Raw genomic sequence first — 20,817 nt, 5'->3', positions numbered from 1 at the left:
AAATCATTCGTATAAATAAAAATTGCTGTAATCGCAGGTAGCCCAAGCTTGAAATATGACTTTTGGCACTGTTGCTTAAAGTTAAAAAATACAAGGCTTTGTATGGGAGAAAAAACAATTTATTGTTTCTGTAGCCTACTAATGTAAAAGGTTTTAAATAAAAATCGGCTAACCTCGCTTAAGTTGTGTGTTTTTTCTTCCTGTTACACAACTTTTTTTGTTTAAATCCGATATTTGTTTAAATCCTTTCACATATTTCATAGGCTACAGAAACAACTGTTTTCTCTCTCATATAAAGCCTTAAATTTTGAACGTTATGCAACAGTACCAATGGTCATATCTCGAGCTTGGGCCACTTGTGTTATAATTACTTTCCTTAGGTATGTACAGATGCCCCCAAAATAGGAAATTTATAAATCCCAGATTTCAAAACTATATCGACTTAACACTCGTACAGCAAATGGGCTACTGCGCTGTTAATTCACCCAAGGTTTGCTAAAGAACAACGTATTCCTCTGGGGGTGGTGAACAGCTTAATGCCCCATCTACACTTGGAGCATTTCCTTGTGATTTCTCGAGTTCATGCCCAGGCCCTGTGCTCTCTAAGAGGCTCTCAGACAGGTCTGCACTGCGTATCACGCTGTCAGGGGCCAGTGGTTTGGGGTGTGACGCAAATATAAACATTGGATAGTCTCCCCGCTGCATTGGAGGCCGTAATACCTAAGTAACAAAACAGCAATACTTTTACTCCAAAACTGTTTGTCAACAGGAAAACTAGCCTGCGAACAGGCTCACTTGTGTAAATTTGGGGAAAATTATTTTGGCAGCAGAGCTGTCATCTCGGGCCATTCTCCTCATGTGATGGCCGCTCTGCCGCCAAAACTTTTCTCCGAACTCACAAAAGTGAGTCTGCTTGCAGGCTACAGGAAAACTCAAGAGCAAAACTCAACATCACTAATTGTCGAAGGTGTCTGGTTGTAAGTGGGTGTCTTGCTTAGGCGAGAGTTCTCTTTTTATACATTAGTGTACTAGATTCGCTGTCAGTGGAGCTTGGATTGAGATTCCAATCTTTACCAGGATTCTGGATTGCACAAGGAAAAATTTCCCGCATTTCGTCAACAAGGAAAACTGGCCCACCCTAGGGATCCTGTCGAAGGAGTTCAAGATCAAGTTCTTGGAGCTTCTTGTTTCAATTCTCGATTCAGCCGATTTCAAGAACAATTTTATTCTGTGGTCATGAAGGACAGAGTCATTGTCAAGGGCCATGAAACAAAGAGCAGAGTTTGTTTGTATCACAGCAAGAGGATCGTCCAATGGTCACGTGTCAATATACAGGCTGATCAGTGCGTTGTGATGGGGAACTGGGTAATTTGAAACTTGATGGAAATGGAAAAAAAGGCAGTGACAGAGTGGAGATTTTGTTTTGATTAGGCTGCAAAATTGTTCCATAAATTGGGGGAAGGTTGTAGCCCTGATCACAGCAAACGTCACCACTGGTGAAGGGATCCAGATGGGTTCGGAAAGCTCTGCTAAACTTTCAACAAATTGGTGGTGTTGAAGAATATTTTTTATAAAAAAGGCAGTGTCCTGTTTGGGATAATAATGCTTGTTGACAGAGCTTACTTCTGTTGTTTGCTGACGAAACTTCTCGAATTCAGCTTTAGTTTCACAATAAAATCCTATAGTACATGAGGGGTCCATCTTTTTGAATGACATGGTGCGGGGCTGAAAACTGTGAAATGACTGGCGAGAAAAAACAAACAAGCAAAAATTAACAAAATAGAAATCACTGGCATACTAACACATGTAAGTACCTCTCTATACTGCACTTGAATTTTAGCTGAAGAATTTTGGTACCCTATCTAACAATCACATCGAGAACACAGTCCTAACAAGGAAAAGAATGATATCCTAATAAAGGATAGACACCCTAAACAAAACACATCCTATAGTGGCAAATACCTTTGTAGCCCATACGTGGGATTAGCCCTCGGGATTATCACCCATTTATGACCACAGGGAAGGAAAAAACTTTTGGGGGGTAACACAATTACTGGTAATGCAGTATAACATCGTGACCCAAAAATAAGGACAGAAGCAAACATTTGAACCAACTACCCGCAGGTAATTTACAAGCAAGGCCAGCAACGGAGGGTTGCACTCGAGTCTAATGAGAAAAAATTAACCCTTTTAAGTCCCAATGGTGTCCAACATCAATATTCTCCTAACACTATCCATACATTGTTAAGAGATAAGGTTATGAGAATTAATAAAATGAACACCAAAGAGGAAATACCTTGATATTTTACCACATTCTCTCAACTCATTCTTTAAAAAATGTATGAATCTACCAGTTTGGAGAATTTGTATGTGGATATTGGGACTCAAAGGGTTAAGCTAATGGTTAGTGAGGGACCTCTGGATTGCAATTCCAGCATATTCTAACCACTACATGTATCCCACTCTGCCTCACCCAATATTGGTCTGGTTTTTATACAAAATGTAATTACCTCTGTGGGAAAACTATTACTTGACATGTCCACTGCAGATTGACAATAATGCGGATCTAAACAAACCATTTTATCATCTGTTGAAGAAAAAAGTTTAATTCTTTTGCTCAAAATAGTAGACAAAGAGAAAAGTTTTCAAAAGATTCCAAATTTGAAAACTTCTTTTTCTTCTAACTTCTTAAAATTACCTTGGAAACCAACAAAATAAAGAGAATGTCTTGGGCGGCCACCAATGATTCCAATACAATGATCTAATGTTAAAAGAGCCTGAGGAAATACATCATCATTATTTTAATGATTGGACATAAAACAAGACTGGAGGAATCATAACCATGTGTATGAAAAAATGCTTAAGATCAGCGCATGACTTCTTTAACAATAAAAAAAAGTTGCATACTTTGGTGACAAAAATATCAGTAAGTTTTAAAAACTTCAGTCTGAGGAAATTGCACATTAACTCAAATTAATAATATTGAGAAACACAACCATACCAGACACAGAAAAGCATATGGGAGCTGAAGAGCCACTTCACTTTTTAACAAAAACAGATTTTGCCAATCATAAAAAGAGGAAAATAACTGAAACAGAAACAGGAATGGAAACCTAAAAACTGGATTTGTGTTAGATTGAAACTGAAAACCTGACATTTAAATTAAAACAACAAACAGTTGCAGCCTTTAACGAAACAACATGTAAAATAGGTTCTCCTACCTGAACACAGGGTATATAAATAGGATTTAGAGCTTCTCCTCCAAGCCGCACAGGAACTAATATTATTACAGACTGCCATTTACCACCAGAGCAATTCCAGTTATGCGTTCTGCAGCTTGTACATAGACGTTCTACCTCATCTGTATACACTGTGAAATGAGAGCACTCTAGCTACATAATACAGGGATGGAAACTCGCAAGAATACTGTTTTGGTGAGCAGTGAAGGTGTAATGTTGAGAAAATTCATTTCCTCCAATCTGGCCTGGGTTTGAGTTCTGGAGGGATGTCATATGTGCATTGAGTTGACTGTTGAGTCTCTTCTCTGCTTGGAGAAATTTTTATCCAATTGCAAGTACTCTGGTTTTTTCTCCCTCCTTAAAAACCAACACATCTGATAACACAACCAATTTGATTTGCAAAGCGTCTCTAATTAAAGAGGCTGTGTCACGGCAGTCCAGTTCATTTTGTTTAATTTTGCCAATTACGTGCCCTCAATCACTATGGAACTTAAAGTAAGCAAATAAATTACATGTAAATGACAAAATCAGAGATCTGAGACAAACAAGTATGTCTCCTGAGCATTATATTTGAAGTTGCAAGCAGCAGGGATCAACTTTAAAAAACTGTTAGGCTGAACAGTTTTCAAAAACCGTAATTTCAATTCATTTCAGTCTTCTTCAGTTTTGACCATCTGTGGCATCTGTTGTTTCTGTTATGTTATTTTAACCTTCCTTTTAAGTTTTAAGCAGTTATTTTTATGTTTCTCTTAATTTAACGGGCATTTTGTAATTTCCCTAATTTGGCGTCGTGACACAGCTCCTTTAATTTAAGACACTAAGGGTTACAGGTTTATCAGTTCTTAACCCTTCAAGTCCTAAATGTGACCAACATCAATTTTCTCCTTCAATACTAATAGACAATCAATAAAAAAAGTTATGAGAATTAATAAAATGATCACTTTAAATAGGGGAAATTCTTCGATCTTTCAAAAATATTCTCTCAACTACATGTATTATTGTGGGTGACAAGAGGAGCACGCAATCCTAATCTCCCGGTTATTATTATTAATGCGTCGCATGTATGTAGCCAGCATTCATTTGGACTTCCAGTAAGAATGAATGGAATGCACAGACACAATTTGATCGCACGCATTTGGACCTTCTATCACTCGTAATCTGATCACACGTGTTTTGACTATCTGTCACATGAAACTTATGCAAAGAGCAGCGATGGAGCAAAAGTGTTTTGACCTTTGATCGTTGTCGCCCGCACTCCGTAACCTTTGGTTGTTACTAGTTGTTAAAGGAAATGTATGGGAAATTTGTATGTGGATCTTGGAATTAAAGTGTTAAAAGTGCTACAGTGTAAGTGACAGCCTCTCTGAATAAAAGAACACTTTATTAACCTCACTAACAGCTTATTAAATTATACTTTGTAATAATTTTTTTGAGAGGCAATTTTCCATAAAGAACCAACCTGTACAGTCTTGAGCTACATAAATATTTACATCATGGAGAAGTGGATGTGTTCCGCCGGCCATTGCAAGTCTTTCAAGGATGAAAAAGAAAAAAAGAGAGAAAACTACTAACGTCAGTATTTGCTTTGGGAAGAACACTGAATATTTTCAATGATCAGCACCTCCGGTATTAATATCTTTATGGATCATGCGTACATGTAAGTTGTCCACTTATGGGAGGTTGGATAACCTTTAAACACTAAAAGAAGCCAGAAATTACTGAGGCTGAAGTTTGGTGTCCGTTGATGGTAGGTGTCATTTAATAAGAGATGTTAGTTGATGGCAGGGACGGGTGTCGACTGATGGGAGATATCTGCTTTTCTCGTAATGGGAGGTATCCATTATCAGAATGTACCCACGAAGGAAGGTCTGATTGTAATAATTTCATTATAAGATAATAATAATAATAATAATTTATGAACTTATTGTGTGCAGCTTAACATGAAAATGATCAGCCACGCATTTCAACTACATTACTTTACAAGAAAAAAATAAAAGATAATGCATTTAAAAATATAAAAAATAAAGATGTAGCTTTTAAAAGACTGCAGACTGGTCTTACCTGAGAATATGAGCAACTGAGGCAGGCCCATACCAGTCTCCAGCCTGCTTCCCAGTTTGTTTACCAATTGAAACAAGGCGAGGGAGAGAGAATGGACTGAGCTCCTCATCTTCTAAATCTCCAAAGAATCTAAGAATCTTCATATTAAAGGGATGATAACGTAGGTTAATAAATTAGGCACATGTAATCAGCTTTCCCCAGGGGCAGGACATTAGAAGGGCATTGTAAAATGGATGAAGCAAAGTTAATGATTTGCAGCAGGGGTGGAGGAATTTAACAAGACAAAGTCCCCTGGTTCAATATTGCTTCTCAATGAAAAATCCCCCCAAAATTTTCCTTATATAAATGGGATTTATTTGACTGAGGGGACTCATAGTTCTATAAATGCAAGCATGATACACAACTGTACATGTAGCTGGTGCAATTTGTCACACACGACTGTTAATAAAGACCACAAGATTTTGAACTCCCCTGCTCCTTATCTTTGAAGTTAAAACAATGTTATCAACTTTCCCATCCCAATGGCTTGTTTTGTCCCAACGTATTCCCCTGGTTGGACTGGAGTCCTACCTCAGGGGGAAGATGAAGACGTGCATTATGCTGTCATATTGTTAGTGGTGATCATAACGAAACTGATAGTCCTTGGTGAAGTTTTCATCAAGCTTTCTTTTAAAAAATAGCTGAAATTTCATTAAAGGGAAAGATTAACCAGTTATTAAAACAATAACCTGTGAGGAAAAGATCTAATTTTAACCCCAGAGACTTCCTGATGTTATTAGTGTTTTACAAATTTTCTTAGCTGAGTTAATTAGTCAATATGGATTATGACAACAAATTTGCGCTGGATGATCATGTAAAATTCTCCTGTCACACACCAACAGAAGCAATGTCTCTAGTTCAAACTCTTTGCTCTTGTTAAGCTGACATTCTTAGGATCCAAATCAGCTTAAGCCCTTGATCCTCTCAAAGTGTCTGCATCCTTGGTAAATCAGCAATAGACCTCTGTATACTTAGTCCTCACTTACTGTTCTGTAAAAATGTTCTTGTTCTCTGCTGTGGCATCTTCCAGTTGTTCTCCAATCTGTGAATAAAAGAAATTTCTATTTGTAAGTGCAAGTTAATGGTACATTAATTTTTCACCTTGGCCAATATTGGGAGTGAAAGTTTTAAACAAACCTTACCAACAAGTGTTTTCAATATTTTTGTGTAGTAAACAAAAATTTAATTTGCTTTCAATAATAATAATAATAATAATAATAATAATAATAACAGGAGGCCAGACATTGTAATTCAGAAAAAGAAGGCAAAGGAAACAATCATTGTGGACATAGCTGTTCCCGGAGATAGTAATATTCTGCAGAAAGAAACTGAAAAGTGTGAAAAGTACCAAGACCTGGCAAGAGAGACTCAAAGGATCTGGAAATCAAGGACAAAAGTGGTGCCAGTGGTTGTAGGTGCATTGGGTTCAGTGTCAAAGAAGCTGGCAGGCCACTTGGAGCAACTAGGAATTAAAAACCGAACAAGAACGATGCAAAAGTCGGCACTCCTCGGATCGTCACATATCCTCAGAAAGGTGCTGGAAGTCTGAGGTCTCGGGATGAGACTTGACTGGATATTTCTCCCCAGGGAAAATCCCTGTGCTAAATTTTACATAATAATAATAATAACAATAATAATAAGACCACTTTCACTGAAATTATATGAGAAATGGTCCTAAGTTATGACAAAATATTGGCAAAAATTAAACCTGCTATTACCTCTTTTGAGAAAATGGTAAACTAGCCCAGTTGCAACCATCATTTGTCCACTGCGTAGCATACATCCCCAGCCACAGTCTGTGGTTAAAGCAGAATCCCCAAGTTGTGGGATTTCTCGCCGGTACGTCAACCAGATTAACGAATGATAGTCTCTCTGAAACTCATCCATACTTAAAACCTTGCATTTTTCTGATGACTGTACTCCACTGAATTCTATAGTGAATAAAGATTCAATGTACATTTTTATATGCCCGTATTGAGAGGGGGGAGGGGCAGAAGGGGGGAGGGTGGGGTACCTTCTTAAAACTGGTGAAGCTGCTTGTTGAAAAATTCCAAAAAACACCCGTAAAAGGTACCAGGATCTTGCCAGTGGTGGGTGTGCCTTAAACAATGATATACTTTATTTGCACTGTTGTGAATGTTAGTTATGGTTCAAATTTATCCTTTTTCAGATTTTATCTTCCTAAAGTTCTTGGCTATGGTAATGTACATGTATAATAACTAGTCTAAGGCAATATAATAAATTTTAATCCAGGAAAAAATTGAACCATAACAGATCTTTATTGTGCCATGAACTCATGCTATGCAAAATGTAAGATGACTATGACATCCAGTCCCCCACTACTACCAACCATGATTCCTTGCGTGATAACATCTCCCAAGAAGCCATATGGGTGAATCCTCTCTAAAGTGAGCCTTCAAGGGCACAACAAAACCTGCAAGGCAAGACATTACAATTTATAGAATAACTAAGATAGTACTGATTGGCCGAGAGGAGTGTTTGCATGAGAGTATGTAAACATGGTTGTGGCGTCAAGATGTTTTGCTTTTCGTGCGCCAATCACACAAATGTGAATTTGAAAAAGTTTTCAAGTTCAAAACTTGACAAGTTTACTTTATTTACCCATTCCTTCGTCGGCTGGAACTTGGAAAATCATTACAAACAAGGTGTGTCAATTTTTCTTTGCTTAAGAGAACATTTTAGGCAGGAAAAATCTGTATTTTTGAAAGCATCTTTTTGCAGAACAAGTACTGATTACGCATGCAAGACTTCTTGTACAAGACTTTGTGACTGGTAAGAAGTTCTCTTTTAATCGGTACCATAACAAAGAGTTTTGCATTTTTTCTCGGGAAAGTTATTTTATAGCCTGCGTAGCTGGCGGTATTGTGTGGGTGCGAGATTAAAGTTTTGGCGGCGGAGCTGTGTTCCAAAAAAAGGGAGTAGGGACGAGGCGGTTGAAATACCGCCTGCCAGAAAACCCCGGTATTTTGAATAGTCCGCACACCAGTGTGCGGGGAAACGGATTGGTCGAGGGCCATACATATGTCAATCATGTTAGATGATCCTTCGCATATATTTCCCAATTAAGGGAGCAGATGGCAAACTGGAAAACGTAAGTGATTGTGGTTTTCCCTTTAAAACAGCATAATTGATGACCAAATAGCCGAAATGGCTTCTTTAAACTTCACAGTGCTGGAATTGTCTTTATTTAGCCGTAAGAAACAAAGGTCAAAGAAAATTAGAACACTTTACAACTGCATCTGAAATCAAATCCTATCAGGAACACCTACAGAAGAATAAACCACAGGAAATGGTTACTCAGTATGCATGTAACAAACCAGCTTCATGACCTTTTAATGTAAGGCCTAGTGTGGCAAAAAAAGATTTACTCAGTCAAAGTTTAGAATGATACATGCACTGTGTAATGCTAGTAACCTTCGCGCGAGAGCTGAGAAAATAAAAAAAATCTCGGTTCAACTAAACTCACAAGGTCACGTTTCACATTATCACGAGCTTAGGAGTCGTGTTTAGCCTGTCAACGCATATATCTAAACTGTCTCGCATGAAAATAATCGGAAGTTTCAAATTGCTGATTTAATTGGGATCAGCTAAGGTGACAAAAGTGCGCGGCATTCGAAAAATCATGGTTCTCTGGCAGGTGGTATTTCTCGCGGCTTCGCCGCTCGTGACGGCTCCGCCGTCAAATCTCACTCGAATATATTACAATGGCTCCGCCGCCAAATCTCACTCGACTACTACACAATACCGCCAGCTACGCAGGCTAGTTATTTTATAAAAGCGATAGAAAATTTTTTTCCTGTGTTTGCATAGCCTGATATAAACACTTGAGGGGTTGGGAGAATTCACGACAGTTATGCAAACCCGAGACCATAACAGTTGCAAATTCTCCTAACCCCTCTGGTGTTTAAATCAGGCTATGTAAAGGCGGAAAACGTTTTCTATTACTTAAATACAAAGCTCTAGTGTATGAATTGAATTGAGTGTATGATTGAATGGGTAAAATTCTGACAAGTGACATGACCTTGAAACATTTCCATAAGATAAGTTGAAATGGCAACAAACAACATAAAAATGGGTTAAATACTGACTGGGACTTGATTTACTCCTCATTACATGAAACCACCATATTTGAAGTTCAGTCTAGGGACATACATTCCCCCCCCCCCTCCCCCTTATAAGAGGGCCTCTTTAATATAAACAAAGAAAGAATTTTCTTAACATTATACAAATTATTCAAATCTGTACATGAGTAACTTTTTGGGCAGATTTCCTTCGTCAGGTAATTTTTAATGCAATAACGTAAAGGTGTGTAGGTGGGTGTAATTTGTTTGTGACAAAGTTTACTGTCAGATGCTGAAGATTAAGCGTAAGTATTTTCTAAACTGAAGACTAAAATCGATCATCAACAGACATGCATTTGTCACAGTTCAGTCTGGTTCTTGTCTAAATTTTCTCCCGTTGCCTCAAGGCCATAATGATACATTAATTGTCTTATAAACAAAGGGGTAAGTAGATCCAGGGGAAGAATAAAACACATCTCTCATCCGTCAGCTGAAAGCGTGAAAGAGATGACCAACAGTTTAACTAACCATGTCGCATGTTATTCCACATTGATAACAATCTGATCTTCAATTTTTCTCCATCAAATATCTCATCATCATCGCTATCACTAAAATCTTTATATTCCCTTGATTTCTGCCTCATAGCGTTTCTAAATCGACCGGAGCTTGAGCTGGCTCTTCCAGGTGAGCCCGCCGCCATGTTGGAATTTTGTTTTGGGGGCTTCTTGGGGCTTTATGCAAGAGCATCTCTGAGCCCTATGAATCAGGGCACTATTCACAGGAACACCAAGCAACAACAAGCCGCTCGCAGCTGCTGGAATCTTGGCTTGCTCCCGGCCGGCGAGGCCCGCGGCGCGGGGGGGTTGGGGGGTACTTTAGGAATTTCGGGGTGGGCATGTGTCGCTGGGACCCTGGAACCCTTCACTTATACCAGAGCTAGTTCAGCTGAATTTTGCCACCCTATACCAGAGTAAACTCCCCAAATCCCCCCTATCCTAGAGTAGCTGTTTCCCAGCTAGTCTAGACAAAATCTTCAACCAACTGATCAGTTTCCTGAAAAATGATACCCTATTCTAGACCCAAAATCTCTGATTTATATATCCTGTCCCAGAGTAAACTGCTTGAAAACCATACCCTTCACAGCGGCACATGCCTATATAGCCCATATATGGCAGTACCACCCCCCAGGCTACGAGGCAGACGAAGCAACAACCACCTTTATCGACAGTTACAGCATACCGATATTTTAACAAGGAATTTTAATACCGTTATATGGTACAAGACTATTTACAACCGTAAAGCACTGTTTAGCGTCTCTCTCACTGGAAACTTCAGTTAATTTTCATGGATCTCCGACAACCAACCCAAACCAAACCAAACCAGTTTCGAAGCAGGCCCACGCAAAGACCCTATCGTCTCTTCAAAATTTTATTTATTTATTTATCAATATCTATTTATGCAAAGATTCAAGACAGGGGTCTTTTCTCTCTCTGGATAAGTTGCTAACCGTCCTCTGAAGCTCCCAAGAGATGGTCTCCGGAAATTGGAATTCATTTGCTGTATGTGGATTGTGTAAGGAGCGACAGCTTACAAAACAGATACAATTTTCAATTTCCATTTTACTCATATATTCTTTAATGTCATACGCGAACAGTCAAGGACACCCACTTGACTTCAATTGCTTTCATCCCATTGTGATCCAAAGGGTTCGGAATTCTATGGCGCCCTTTGTTCGTGATGATTGCGCCTTTTAGAAGTAGTCTAGATTTCTCAAAAAGATCTTCTGTTTTTTAAAACATTCTTTTCATTGTGTAATTTCCGCCAAACTAAAACAGTCTTTATCTAGCACGTGACTTGTTTGGCGCGAAGCTATTGACCAATGATCGTCTCACCCTTTATTTTCACGTGCGCAGTGGCAGAAAGCTCTTGTTCGTCAGAAATATCACATCTCTTCTGATTTCGGTTCTTGGAGGCTAGTTGTGTTATCTAGGTCTCCGTTTGTTTCTCTTTAAATCCCTCCAAGAACGAAGTCTAACTGTACCTGGCTGGATAAAGCAGCTGTGTAAAGTTTTTTTAAGAACTAAATTAAGGCAAATCATACTTTAAAAGTTGAAAGAAGCATGTCGGATGACTGGGAAGATGGCGACTCAACCGCGGTTAGTGTCTGATCTGTTTGCTTTTGTCGTAAAACTTTCCTCCTTTCGGTCTGCTTTATCATTTTGTTTTGAGATGACGGCTACCTGTTATTTTCTAGACTTCATTCGGCGGTGGAGGAGGATTTGGCAAAGGCCGAGGGTTCGGAGGTTTGAGCAATGGAAGTCCCACAGAAGAAGCTCCCAGGCGTAAGGGATTCGGCCGTGGTGGATTTGGCGCTCCAAGTAACAACGAACAAGTGAATGGCTTGGACAATGGAAGCCAGAGTGCTTTTAGTGGAAACAAGGGCTTTGGTCGTGGCGGCGGCGGTGTAGGCTTTGGTGGAAATAGCGAAGAAACTGATAGGTCTGCACGTGGCTTTGGCAGTCGTGGTGGTGGGGGTGGTGGATTTGGAAACCGCGGGGGATTTGGAAGCGGAGGTGGAGGTTTTGGAAGCAAAAATGATGATGAAGAGGAAGAAAATGGCTCAAGCTTTGGTGGTGGAGGCTTTGGAGCGAAAAAACGCGGTGGATTTGGGGGAGGTGGTGGTTTTAAGGGTGGTGATGATGGGGAAGATGGAGGAGGTAGAGGTGGTGGATTTGGAGGTAATAGTGACAATACATGTCGTAAATGTAAAGAGGAGGGGCACTTTGCCCGAGATTGCCCTCAGGGGGGTGGAGGTGGTGGTGGTGCATGTCACAAGTGTGGTGAAGAGGGTCATTTCGCTAGAGAGTGTCCCCAAGGGGGTGGTGGTGGTGCTGAACTAGATCCAAGTAAGTTTATAAATACCGTAATATATCAGAACTGTGGTCGTGGAAAACTTTCTTTTTCTAAAGTTTCATGTCAATGATGTGAGTTTACTTCCAGTTTTAAGGTGGAAAATTTTGAGCATGTATAAACTGTTTCCTACAGATCATTCTGCAATGTGTTTACTTCATGTAACTACTTTTTAAACAGAAGCTCTAGCTCAAATTAAAATTTGTTGCAAACAGCATTGATATTAATGATGTTTTAATGAGAAGTGATTTACAGTGCTACTAATATAGAAAGTATGGTATAAAGGGACACAGTCAACTAATGCACATGCGCATTAGATACCATTTCTTTTGCTGATTTGCATGTCACAAGATACACCTGTGACCCTGACAAATATTGTTACTGTGACGAATGTGGTGACCCAGAGAAGTGTTGTGACTGTGACAAGTGTTGAGACTGACCAGTGTTGTGACCGTGACGAGTGTTGTAATCCTGGCAAGTGTTGTCTCTGACGAGTGGTGTGACTGTTATGAGCGTGGTGACTCTAATGAGTGTTTTTCTTGTCATGATCATGTTTGACTGTAGCAAAAATGTAAATGTTATTTTGGCTGATGTTAATGAAAAGTGCAGTAGAGGAAAATCTTTCTTTGAGCCTCTAAGAGGCTTGAAACACTCGCCAAATCTTAAAAAGTTTTGTTTGTTTACTTTTCTAAAAGATCGACCTGCTCCAGTTACATATGTCCCTCCAGCTCCATCTGAAAGTGAGGAAGAGATGTTTCGCTCCATTGAACGTGGTATCAATTTTGACAAGTACGATGAAATCCCAGTGGAAGTTACGGGAAGAGGGAAAGAGGCAATAACACCTCTCCGAACCTTTCGTGATGCCAATCTGTACGAAACATTCCAGACGAATGTTGACAAGGCTAATTATACCAAACCAACGCCAGTACAGAAGTATGCTATACCAACTATCATGATGGGGAGAGATTTGATGGCCTGTGCTCAAACAGGATCTGGAAAGACGGTAAAAGCTTGAATTTGCTCTTGTTGCGCAGTTTGTTAAAAATATTTTTAAACCTAGAGTACCACTCAAAAGTAAGTTCACAGTCACTTGCGTCTTGATCCTTGAGACTTGAGACTTGATTCTCAAAACTTTAGAGGATCAAGTCTTGCATCTAGAGGATCGAGTTCTTGAGTTTCGATGATCGAGGATTGAGTTTCAAATCTTGAGTCGAGAAGTATTATGAACTTGTCGTGAAAGAGCACTCTTAAAAAAGTGTACACGTAACCTTTCATTCCAAAAAATCGCTGTTCCATGAATTGGGTGAGATTCGTTCGCTTTCTTGTTAATGAAGGCTGCTCTTAGGAAGCGGAAATGATCTGGAATGGTCTCCTCTTTATAATAGACCTTCTGAAACTTTCTTTTGAAAAGTGAAGGCATACATGTGCGTAAAATACATGCAAAAGTAGTGAAAATTGAGCCTCCGTTTGAAAGTAAACAGCAACAAAACATCTCATACAGGAAACAACTGTATTAGTATTGCACATGCACATCATTAATTTTGTACGTCAGACTAGCGGTAAAAAAAGAGCCTCTGTTTAAAAGTAAACTATAACTAAACGACTCTGTAGACAATCGTACGCAAAGCAAATTTTTCAACCATAAATCTTCTTTAATCGTTTCAAAACAAGATCACAGATTCGCTTGCTTCGATTCGAAAACTAAATCTTTTCTATCTCACAAATCAATACCACAAGGTCTGTCTGTCTGTCAACTCCAAATCACATGACAACTGTTTTTTTCGAAGTCTTCCTGCTTGTACATCCCTTGTCAGTTGCCTTGTGACTTTCTATCCTTGAGAATTTATAAAATGATCACAAAGAGAGAATCTTGGATCTTTTATCAAATTCTCTCAGCTAATTCTTAAAGGAAATGTATGGAGATCAGTGCATGGAGAATTTGTATGTGGATATTGGGGCTGAAAGGGTTAAACTAGTACCAAGTAGAAGGGGGTGTTTTTGTAATTGAACACTTCAATAAATTTCCTTTATGGAGGGGATGTTTTTGCATGTAGCATCTCAATAATATGGGGGAATTTTCTATTATGGGGCCATTCAAAAAGTAGCAATTCCATTTCTTGGTATCTTTAACTCCTTTTTTACTCTGCTTTGAAAATTATTTTTTCTTTAATTCATATTTTACAAGTGATAAATTTGATACCAGCATTATTATTTTCCCATTGTCGTTTGACACTAAGTTGTCTAAGTCTTGCTATCAACTTTTATTTTCTGTTTTTAGGCGGCATTTATTTTACCTGTAATGACAGGGATTATGCAGCAAGGCTTAACCAGTAGTGCCATGACTAATCCCCAGTGCCCACAAGCATTATGCGTGGCACCTACACGAGAACTTGCCAATCAGATATACAATGAAGCAAAGAAGTTTGCCCATAAAGCTATGCTACGGCCTGTAGTTGTTTATGGGGGAGTCAGTGTAGCGCACCAATCGCGGCAACTTGAAAGTGGATGCAACTTCCTTGTTGGAACACCAGGGCGACTTGCAGACTTTATTGCAAGAGGAAAGGTAAGTGTTTTTTAGCACATGGTGGACTCCTTAAAATCAGGGGTCAATTTGATAAAACTTCTTCAAGTGTAATTTATAAGTGTAGCTATTGTTTCCAGACTCTTAAACAGTGGCTGAAATTGTGAATTACAAGTATAAAAGTCTTGTTAAATTGACCCCAGGATGCCCTTGGGGCCAGTTCCAGCCATTTTAGCCATTTTTCACACTTATTAGGGAGCTTGCCCCCATGTCCAAAACCCTGGTTAAAAAATTTCTGTACAAAGATCAGTTTACTTTAACAGGTGAACAAAATAGACAGGGTTTGCAGTCTTAAAAAGTACTTGAATTTTTTAATCACTTAATCCTTAAAAAAGTCTTTGAATTTTCCTCAACTAGGATGTGCAAAATAAAGTTGAGATGAAAAGCCTAAAATTCCTGTTTTTTAAATGACATAATTATGTTACCCAGCCTTATGCAAATTTGCAAACACAAATTTGCTTACATGCCATCCTACAAGCAAAGTAACCAGCAACCAATTTCCATGGCCTTGTTCATGTATGAAAAGGGCACCTTTGAGAAAAATTCAGCTGAGAGCATAGCATAAGTAGCTTTTTTGATCCTGTGTACACTTCTTGTATGTTGCTTTCCAGGTTTCCTTGAAGGACATTCAGTATCTTATACTGGACGAAGCAGACAGGATGTTAGATATGGGATTTGAACCTACAATAAGAAAAATAGTTGAAGAGAATGGTATGCCTGGGAAAACGGAACGTCAGACTCTAATGTTCAGTGCAACCTTCCCAGAAGAAATCCAGCGTTTGGCGGGAGAATTCTTGAATGACTACATCTTCTTGACTGTAGGTCGTGTGGGTGGAACAACCTCAGACATTCAACAAACTGTTTTGGATGTACCGGATAGTGAAAAGAGAGAGAAACTGACTGATTTACTGAGTGCCTCAGGTAAAAGTCAATTTTTATTAGCTTCAATAAGGTCTTAAAGTTGTGCCAAATAGTTACCAACACCACTTTCGATATATTAAAATCCAGCATAATAGCGAGTCTTAGAGGACTCAACCAAAAAAAATTAACAAACATGTTTAATTCATTTTCTGGGTTTGTGTCCTCTAATACTATTATTGTAGGTTCAATTAGAATGTGTACGATAACAACGAACGTTCTTTTAATACAACCGTGAGTGCGAGTGACAAGATTTCTCAGATCATTGAATAAATTTACATAGGTGGCCTATATCCCTTTTTTTGAGAAAATCAGCTCATTTTAATGAATGATTCTGAATCTGGACTAGTTTTCACACTTAACTCCCATTCTTCATGAAGAAATAAAACTTTAGTTTATAATTAAGGGGATATTTAACAACAGTTACTGTTTATAAACATCTTGAGTAAGAGTTGCCTAGTGGGGAATCAAGCTCTGTGATTTAGGTATCTTTGTTAAACCTCACAACTTGACGTCTGCAAATTGAGGACCCTGCAAGTTTCAAATGAATCAATTTTTTTTGTTTCTTTATTTTAGGTACTGACAAGACTCTAGTGTTTGTTGAGTCAAAGCGGGGAGCAGACTTTCTTGCAAGCTTGTTATCACAAGAAGGCTTTCCAACCACCAGTATTCATGGGTAAGCAGCGCTGCAAGCTCAAAATTTTTCAAACTCGCCCTTCAGCGCCCCAAAATTATAGAATTAAGTTTACTCAACTATCATATCATTTTGGACCTCAAATGAGGACAATTAATACTGCGAAGGTTTGAGTTCTTGTAAAAGAAAAGAATACATTCACTTGAATGTTTCAGTGTCGTAGTTCTTATGTCTTATTCAGCCATGTGTTGTCAGCCAGATTCAGCCCCTTGCCAGAATTTGTATTAAACTTAAGGAATTAATTTCTAAGAATGCAAACAACTGAACAGTGTTTTCATTAATTTTCAGTGATCGTCTACAGCAAGAAAGAGAGGAGGCTTTGGCTGATTTCAAGAAAGGACGATGCCCAGTACTTATTGCTACCAATGTTGCAGCCCGTGGACTTGACATTGATAATGTTAAACATGTCATTAACTTTGATTTGCCATCGGAAATTGAAGAGTTTGTACACAGAATAGGAAGAACAGGGCGCATTGGACATAAGGGAAAAGCGACAAGTTTCTTCAACCGAGGCAAAGACGACAAGATTGCTAGAGCTCTGGTGAAAGTTCTCTCTGACGTAAGTACAATGTAAACTTGCCGCCGGTTTGCCATTACAACAACAATTAGAGCTTGCATGTGAAAATTTAGGGATTTTTGAACCACCTTTTTTCCTGTAAAATTGTCACTTACACGGAAACTCTTCTTGCATCAAGCTTCTCAGTTGAAAGTTCTTCAGCATGTTTTGACTGTCTTCAAAGGGTTTTTTCACATGTCATTTTATTTACTGCTGTTCTGTCATTTATGTGATTGTTTTTATGATAGGCTTCCCAAGAAGTTCCAGAGTGGCTAGAAGAGATTGCAGAGAGTGCTGTTGGGACAAGTTATGGCCCAGCAGGAGGACGATTTGCCTCAAGGGATACTAGAAGACAGGTACTTGCTTGTAGTCCACTTGTGTCCAGGTTTCCATGCAGGTGCTAAATTATGTTACTTGCGATTTTTCGCAGTTCTTTGTTGGGCCCCCTTCTACCTGCTCTAACACTTGAATTTTCCATTGTCAACAAAATCTGCGATTTCTCCAATTTTTCACAATTTTTGCAGCTGTGTGCAAACTTGGACATATCTCTGTAGTCTTGGTTAGTCTTCTAATATTATTACAAGGCTGTCTCGGGAGCCCAGTGCTCTGAGCCTGTAAAATCTGGGGTGCCCAACAGAGTGCAAAGAAAGTCATTTTTACAGCTTGCCATTCGGGCGAGCTGCAGCTAGCATTTACTAGCCCAAATGTCATTTCAACCAGCCCCAAAAACCTTTTCATGAGCAGAAGTGATTTCACAGTTCTTCTTTAATCTGAATTCCTCATAAAACTTCATTGAGAACAAAATTCACGAGCCCGATAGCAGTATCCATTAGCCCCCCCGCTATCAGACACAAATTTCTTTGCACCCTGCCAGCATAGGAGTTGTATGAAAAAAAACTAAGATTTTCTAGTAACCCGGAGCAATAGTCAGGCACCAGAGCTACAGCACAGCCCTGAAAAAACCTGTCAAAGGCATTGAATTCTTACAATTGCAGAAGTGCTGGAAAGAGTTTTTAGTCGGAGCGTTTTTTTTTTTTGTTGTTGTCTGGACATTTTAATACATGTGATGAACTGAATATTATATTCAAATATTTATGTTTATGTGAAGATAAATTATAACAAAGTTAAGTCTCTTCATGAAAAGGAAAGCTTAGAGAAAAATGGCGTACAGCATATCACCATAAAATGTGTTAGTTTAATTCATTGAAGTTGCCTTAAAGGTTGTGCTAAATTTGAATCAGATATGCAAGCTTAAAAAAGCAAATTCAGTTTAATTATTTTTGTCTGCAATTTGATGATTGGCTACTCTAAAATAATAGAATAGAAAAACTTGTCTAAAAAATGCTTTTGATGAAATGAAATAGAGTCTGGGATTAAATTTTAACCCCAGTTAGCACTAATTGGCCTTCAAGCACTAAGTGTGCTTAAAAATAAAATAAAGTTGGAACAGCTACAGCTGTACTCTGTACCTTGCCATGCAAGACTGCAGTTGTAGCTTTGAAGGCCATTTTTTGTGAGATTTTGCTCTGAAACTAAAAATTAACATTCTTAGAAGTGTTTTGCTGTACACATGAGTCTGTTCAATCTGAGTCTTGGTGTTAAATTTTATTTGTTAGTATGATGGTAAAGGAGGAGGTGGAGATCCTGGCTGGGGTGGTGATTGGAACAGTGAAGATGCTAACACCCAAGTGAATGGTACTGCTGCGTGGTCTTCAAACACAGGAGGCGAGGAAGAAGAATGGTGATTTATGATGGCATTTGGAGCACATTGTTTTAAATGGGGGCATCCACAATACTGTAGTTACAACAACCCCACACAATATTATATCTCCATTAAAGTTCAGATTAACATTCCCCATGGCTGTTAATAATTAATTGTTCACGTTGAAGTTGCTGATTCATGGAGATTATACAAGTTCTAAAGATGTATTTGGATACATAATATAATTTATGTTTGCACCTTTGTTGACAAGAACAATGCTGCAAAGTTGGTCAATATTAAACTGCCTTGTTCTGTAGAAGACAAACTGTACCTGCCGGTGCTCTGTTGAGACTGCACAACCATGACATTCTGGATGCTGGAAGAGTTACATAATGCTGGAACAATATTATCCTTGCACCTTCATAACGTCATCTTGTCCTGAGAGTCAATGCTAACAATAGCAAGTGAACTAAAAGACAGCAGTGAGTGTGTTGTTCATTTACAGACAGATTGACACCAGAAAGGAGTAGAAACACAATCTTCTAAACAATTATTCCAGACTTCCTGTCGATGTAGAAAGTTACATTGTATTTTTGCAAGGGGTCATGAACATCTACAAACATGGATTTCACAGTTAAAACATCGCAGTTGGACTCATAAATTCAAGAGAATTGTCCTACTTCTTGCTTTAACTAAACTGACTAAAGAGCAGATCTTATTGGCATCAAGGCATCCAGTCAGCTGCATTTGAGTACACCTACAACCTGTACGTGTAAATACATGATACTTAATTGTTTGGCCATCAAAAAATTAACAGTGGACTGTTTTTAGTCCTTGATGTCAGAACCAGCCTAGACTTGCCATCAAATCTTAAAAAGAATTGGCGGCAGTATAGCCTGTTGATGACATGAGCATGCAGCTGTATGGTTTTGTTCTTGTACTGCCAGCTTTATCTCGCTTTTTGTGAAAAACTTTTAAAGCATTTCTGGTCTATGTCATTGCTGGCCAGGCAATCATAACTGGATTATATCTTGTGCGGTCATGGAATGGAAGGATGTCACTAATTTAGTGTGCAGTTTTTTGCCATTGGAAATTCACCCATTATGGTGGACTGACTGGCATTGAATGGCTAGAACAAGTGGACAGTAGTTGTTATAAGGCTTTAGTTTGTCTTATCATCTTTGTTTGGCATTGTCCATGCCAAAGAAATGGAAACATTGAACTCAAAAATCAATTTGACTAAACAAAGCCATTAGGACCGAATGCTCAGTGGCTGTTGTATATGGATTTTCACAGGTTGGTTTTCGCCCATTTCCAACAGGGGATGTGAGCCACGTCGCTGACAGGAAAGTCTGTTTTTTGTGTTGTTTAATGGTGCCATTTCTGGATTTCACATAAACTGTATGAACTACACCTTAAAAAAAGATATGCTCTGCCCTGCTGCATACAACTGTGCAATTGGCTGATAATTACATCTCAAAAACTGAACCAGGGAAGCGAAAGTTTGGACCATTATTGAATTGTTACACATTTGACTCTGAAGTGAAATTAGATAAGTCTTCTTCACTTTGCTCCTTTAAAACAAAACTGAAGCAAGGAAGGCTGTGCTCTTTGTAAACATAAGTCAGTAGTCTTCGAAACAGCTTGGTTGTTTAGTATTGGAGAAAAATACTTCTGATTATAAGAACAAACTCTATCTTTGAAGAATTCAAATGGTGGAAAGCGTCTAAGGTTCAACAAAAAAGTTTTAGAGTATGTATTTTTTTAAAAGATTGAATTATTATTGTAAAGTAGTTGGGCCATTATATTAGAAGCTACAGTATTAAAGTTGTTGATTTAAAAGTGAAAGTACATTTCTGAGTTATTAAACATTTCTGTTAACTCTTTTTAACCGCTATGTGACCAACTTGCACTTTCCAAGAGGACATTACACGTAACTTGACCCTGCAATTTGAATTCCTGGGTGAGGAAGGGACAAAATGGAGAAAGTCTGATACATGTTCACCTCCATTAGATTAACCATAGTTAATTGAGT

General features: G+C 38.6%; 2 protein-coding genes across 3 annotated transcripts; one reads left to right on the top strand and one right to left on the bottom strand.

Moving 5' to 3' along the window:
* Positions 1–57: 57 nt before the first annotated feature.
* Positions 58–10,134, bottom strand: LOC140921458 (cysteine protease ATG4D-like). Of its 2 annotated transcripts, XM_073371460.1 has the most exons (11): positions 9,950–10,134; positions 7,690–7,773; positions 7,058–7,270; positions 6,326–6,381; positions 5,301–5,437; positions 4,699–4,769; positions 3,222–3,370; positions 2,699–2,777; positions 2,511–2,587; positions 1,624–1,743; positions 58–720 (listed from the first exon to the last, which is right to left on the bottom strand). In XM_073371460.1, the coding sequence occupies exons 1-11, from the start codon at positions 10,119–10,121 to the stop codon at positions 496–498; spliced, it is 1,383 nt and encodes a 460-aa protein (XP_073227561.1). In that variant the 5' UTR covers positions 10,122–10,134; the 3' UTR covers positions 58–495. The 2 variants fall into 2 exon arrangements, with proteins under 2 accessions (XP_073227561.1, XP_073227562.1); XM_073371461.1 differs by lacking the exons at positions 58–720; positions 1,624–1,743 and adding an exon at positions 2,350–2,397 and having other exon boundaries at positions 2,447–2,587.
* Positions 10,135–11,342: 1,208 nt separating this feature from the next.
* LOC140921449 (ATP-dependent RNA helicase DDX4-like) lies at positions 11,343–20,630 on the top strand. The gene is made up of 9 exons (XM_073371448.1): positions 11,343–11,577; positions 11,676–12,327; positions 13,027–13,334; positions 14,610–14,894; positions 15,524–15,833; positions 16,407–16,506; positions 16,813–17,083; positions 17,329–17,436; positions 18,697–20,630. Exons 1-9 carry the CDS (start codon positions 11,542–11,544, stop codon positions 18,823–18,825), a joined length of 2,199 nt encoding a protein of 732 aa, XP_073227549.1. The 5' UTR covers positions 11,343–11,541; the 3' UTR covers positions 18,826–20,630.
* The last annotated feature ends 187 nt before the right edge of the window (positions 20,631–20,817 follow it).

The sequence above is a fragment of the Porites lutea genome, chromosome 12, assembly GCF_958299795.1.
Source record: "Porites lutea chromosome 12, jaPorLute2.1, whole genome shotgun sequence".
Taxonomy (NCBI): Eukaryota; Metazoa; Cnidaria; class Anthozoa; order Scleractinia; family Poritidae; genus Porites; species Porites lutea.
The sequence above is the reverse complement of the archived record's forward strand: the minus strand, read 5'-3'. Positions and strand labels throughout refer to the sequence as shown.

Coding starts and splice junctions, on each gene's coding strand:
- LOC140921458 (XM_073371460.1), bottom strand. CDS start 10,121: ATGGCGGCGGGCTCACCTGGAAGAGCCAGCTCAAGCTCCGGTCGATTT. Junction 3,371..4,698: donor TGTAGCTCAAGACTGTACAG/GTTGGTTCTTTA, acceptor CTCATTTCACAG/TGTATACAGATGAGGTAGAA. Junction 1,744..2,510: donor GTAATAGTTTTCCCACAGAG/GTAATTACATTT, acceptor TTTTCTCGCCAG/TCATTTCACAGTTTTCAGCC.
- LOC140921449 (XM_073371448.1), top strand. CDS start 11,542: ATGTCGGATGACTGGGAAGATGGCGACTCAACCGCG. Junction 17,084..17,328: donor TGGTGAAAGTTCTCTCTGAC/GTAAGTACAATG, acceptor TTTTTATGATAG/GCTTCCCAAGAAGTTCCAGA. Junction 17,437..18,696: donor CAAGGGATACTAGAAGACAG/GTACTTGCTTGT, acceptor TTTATTTGTTAG/TATGATGGTAAAGGAGGAGG.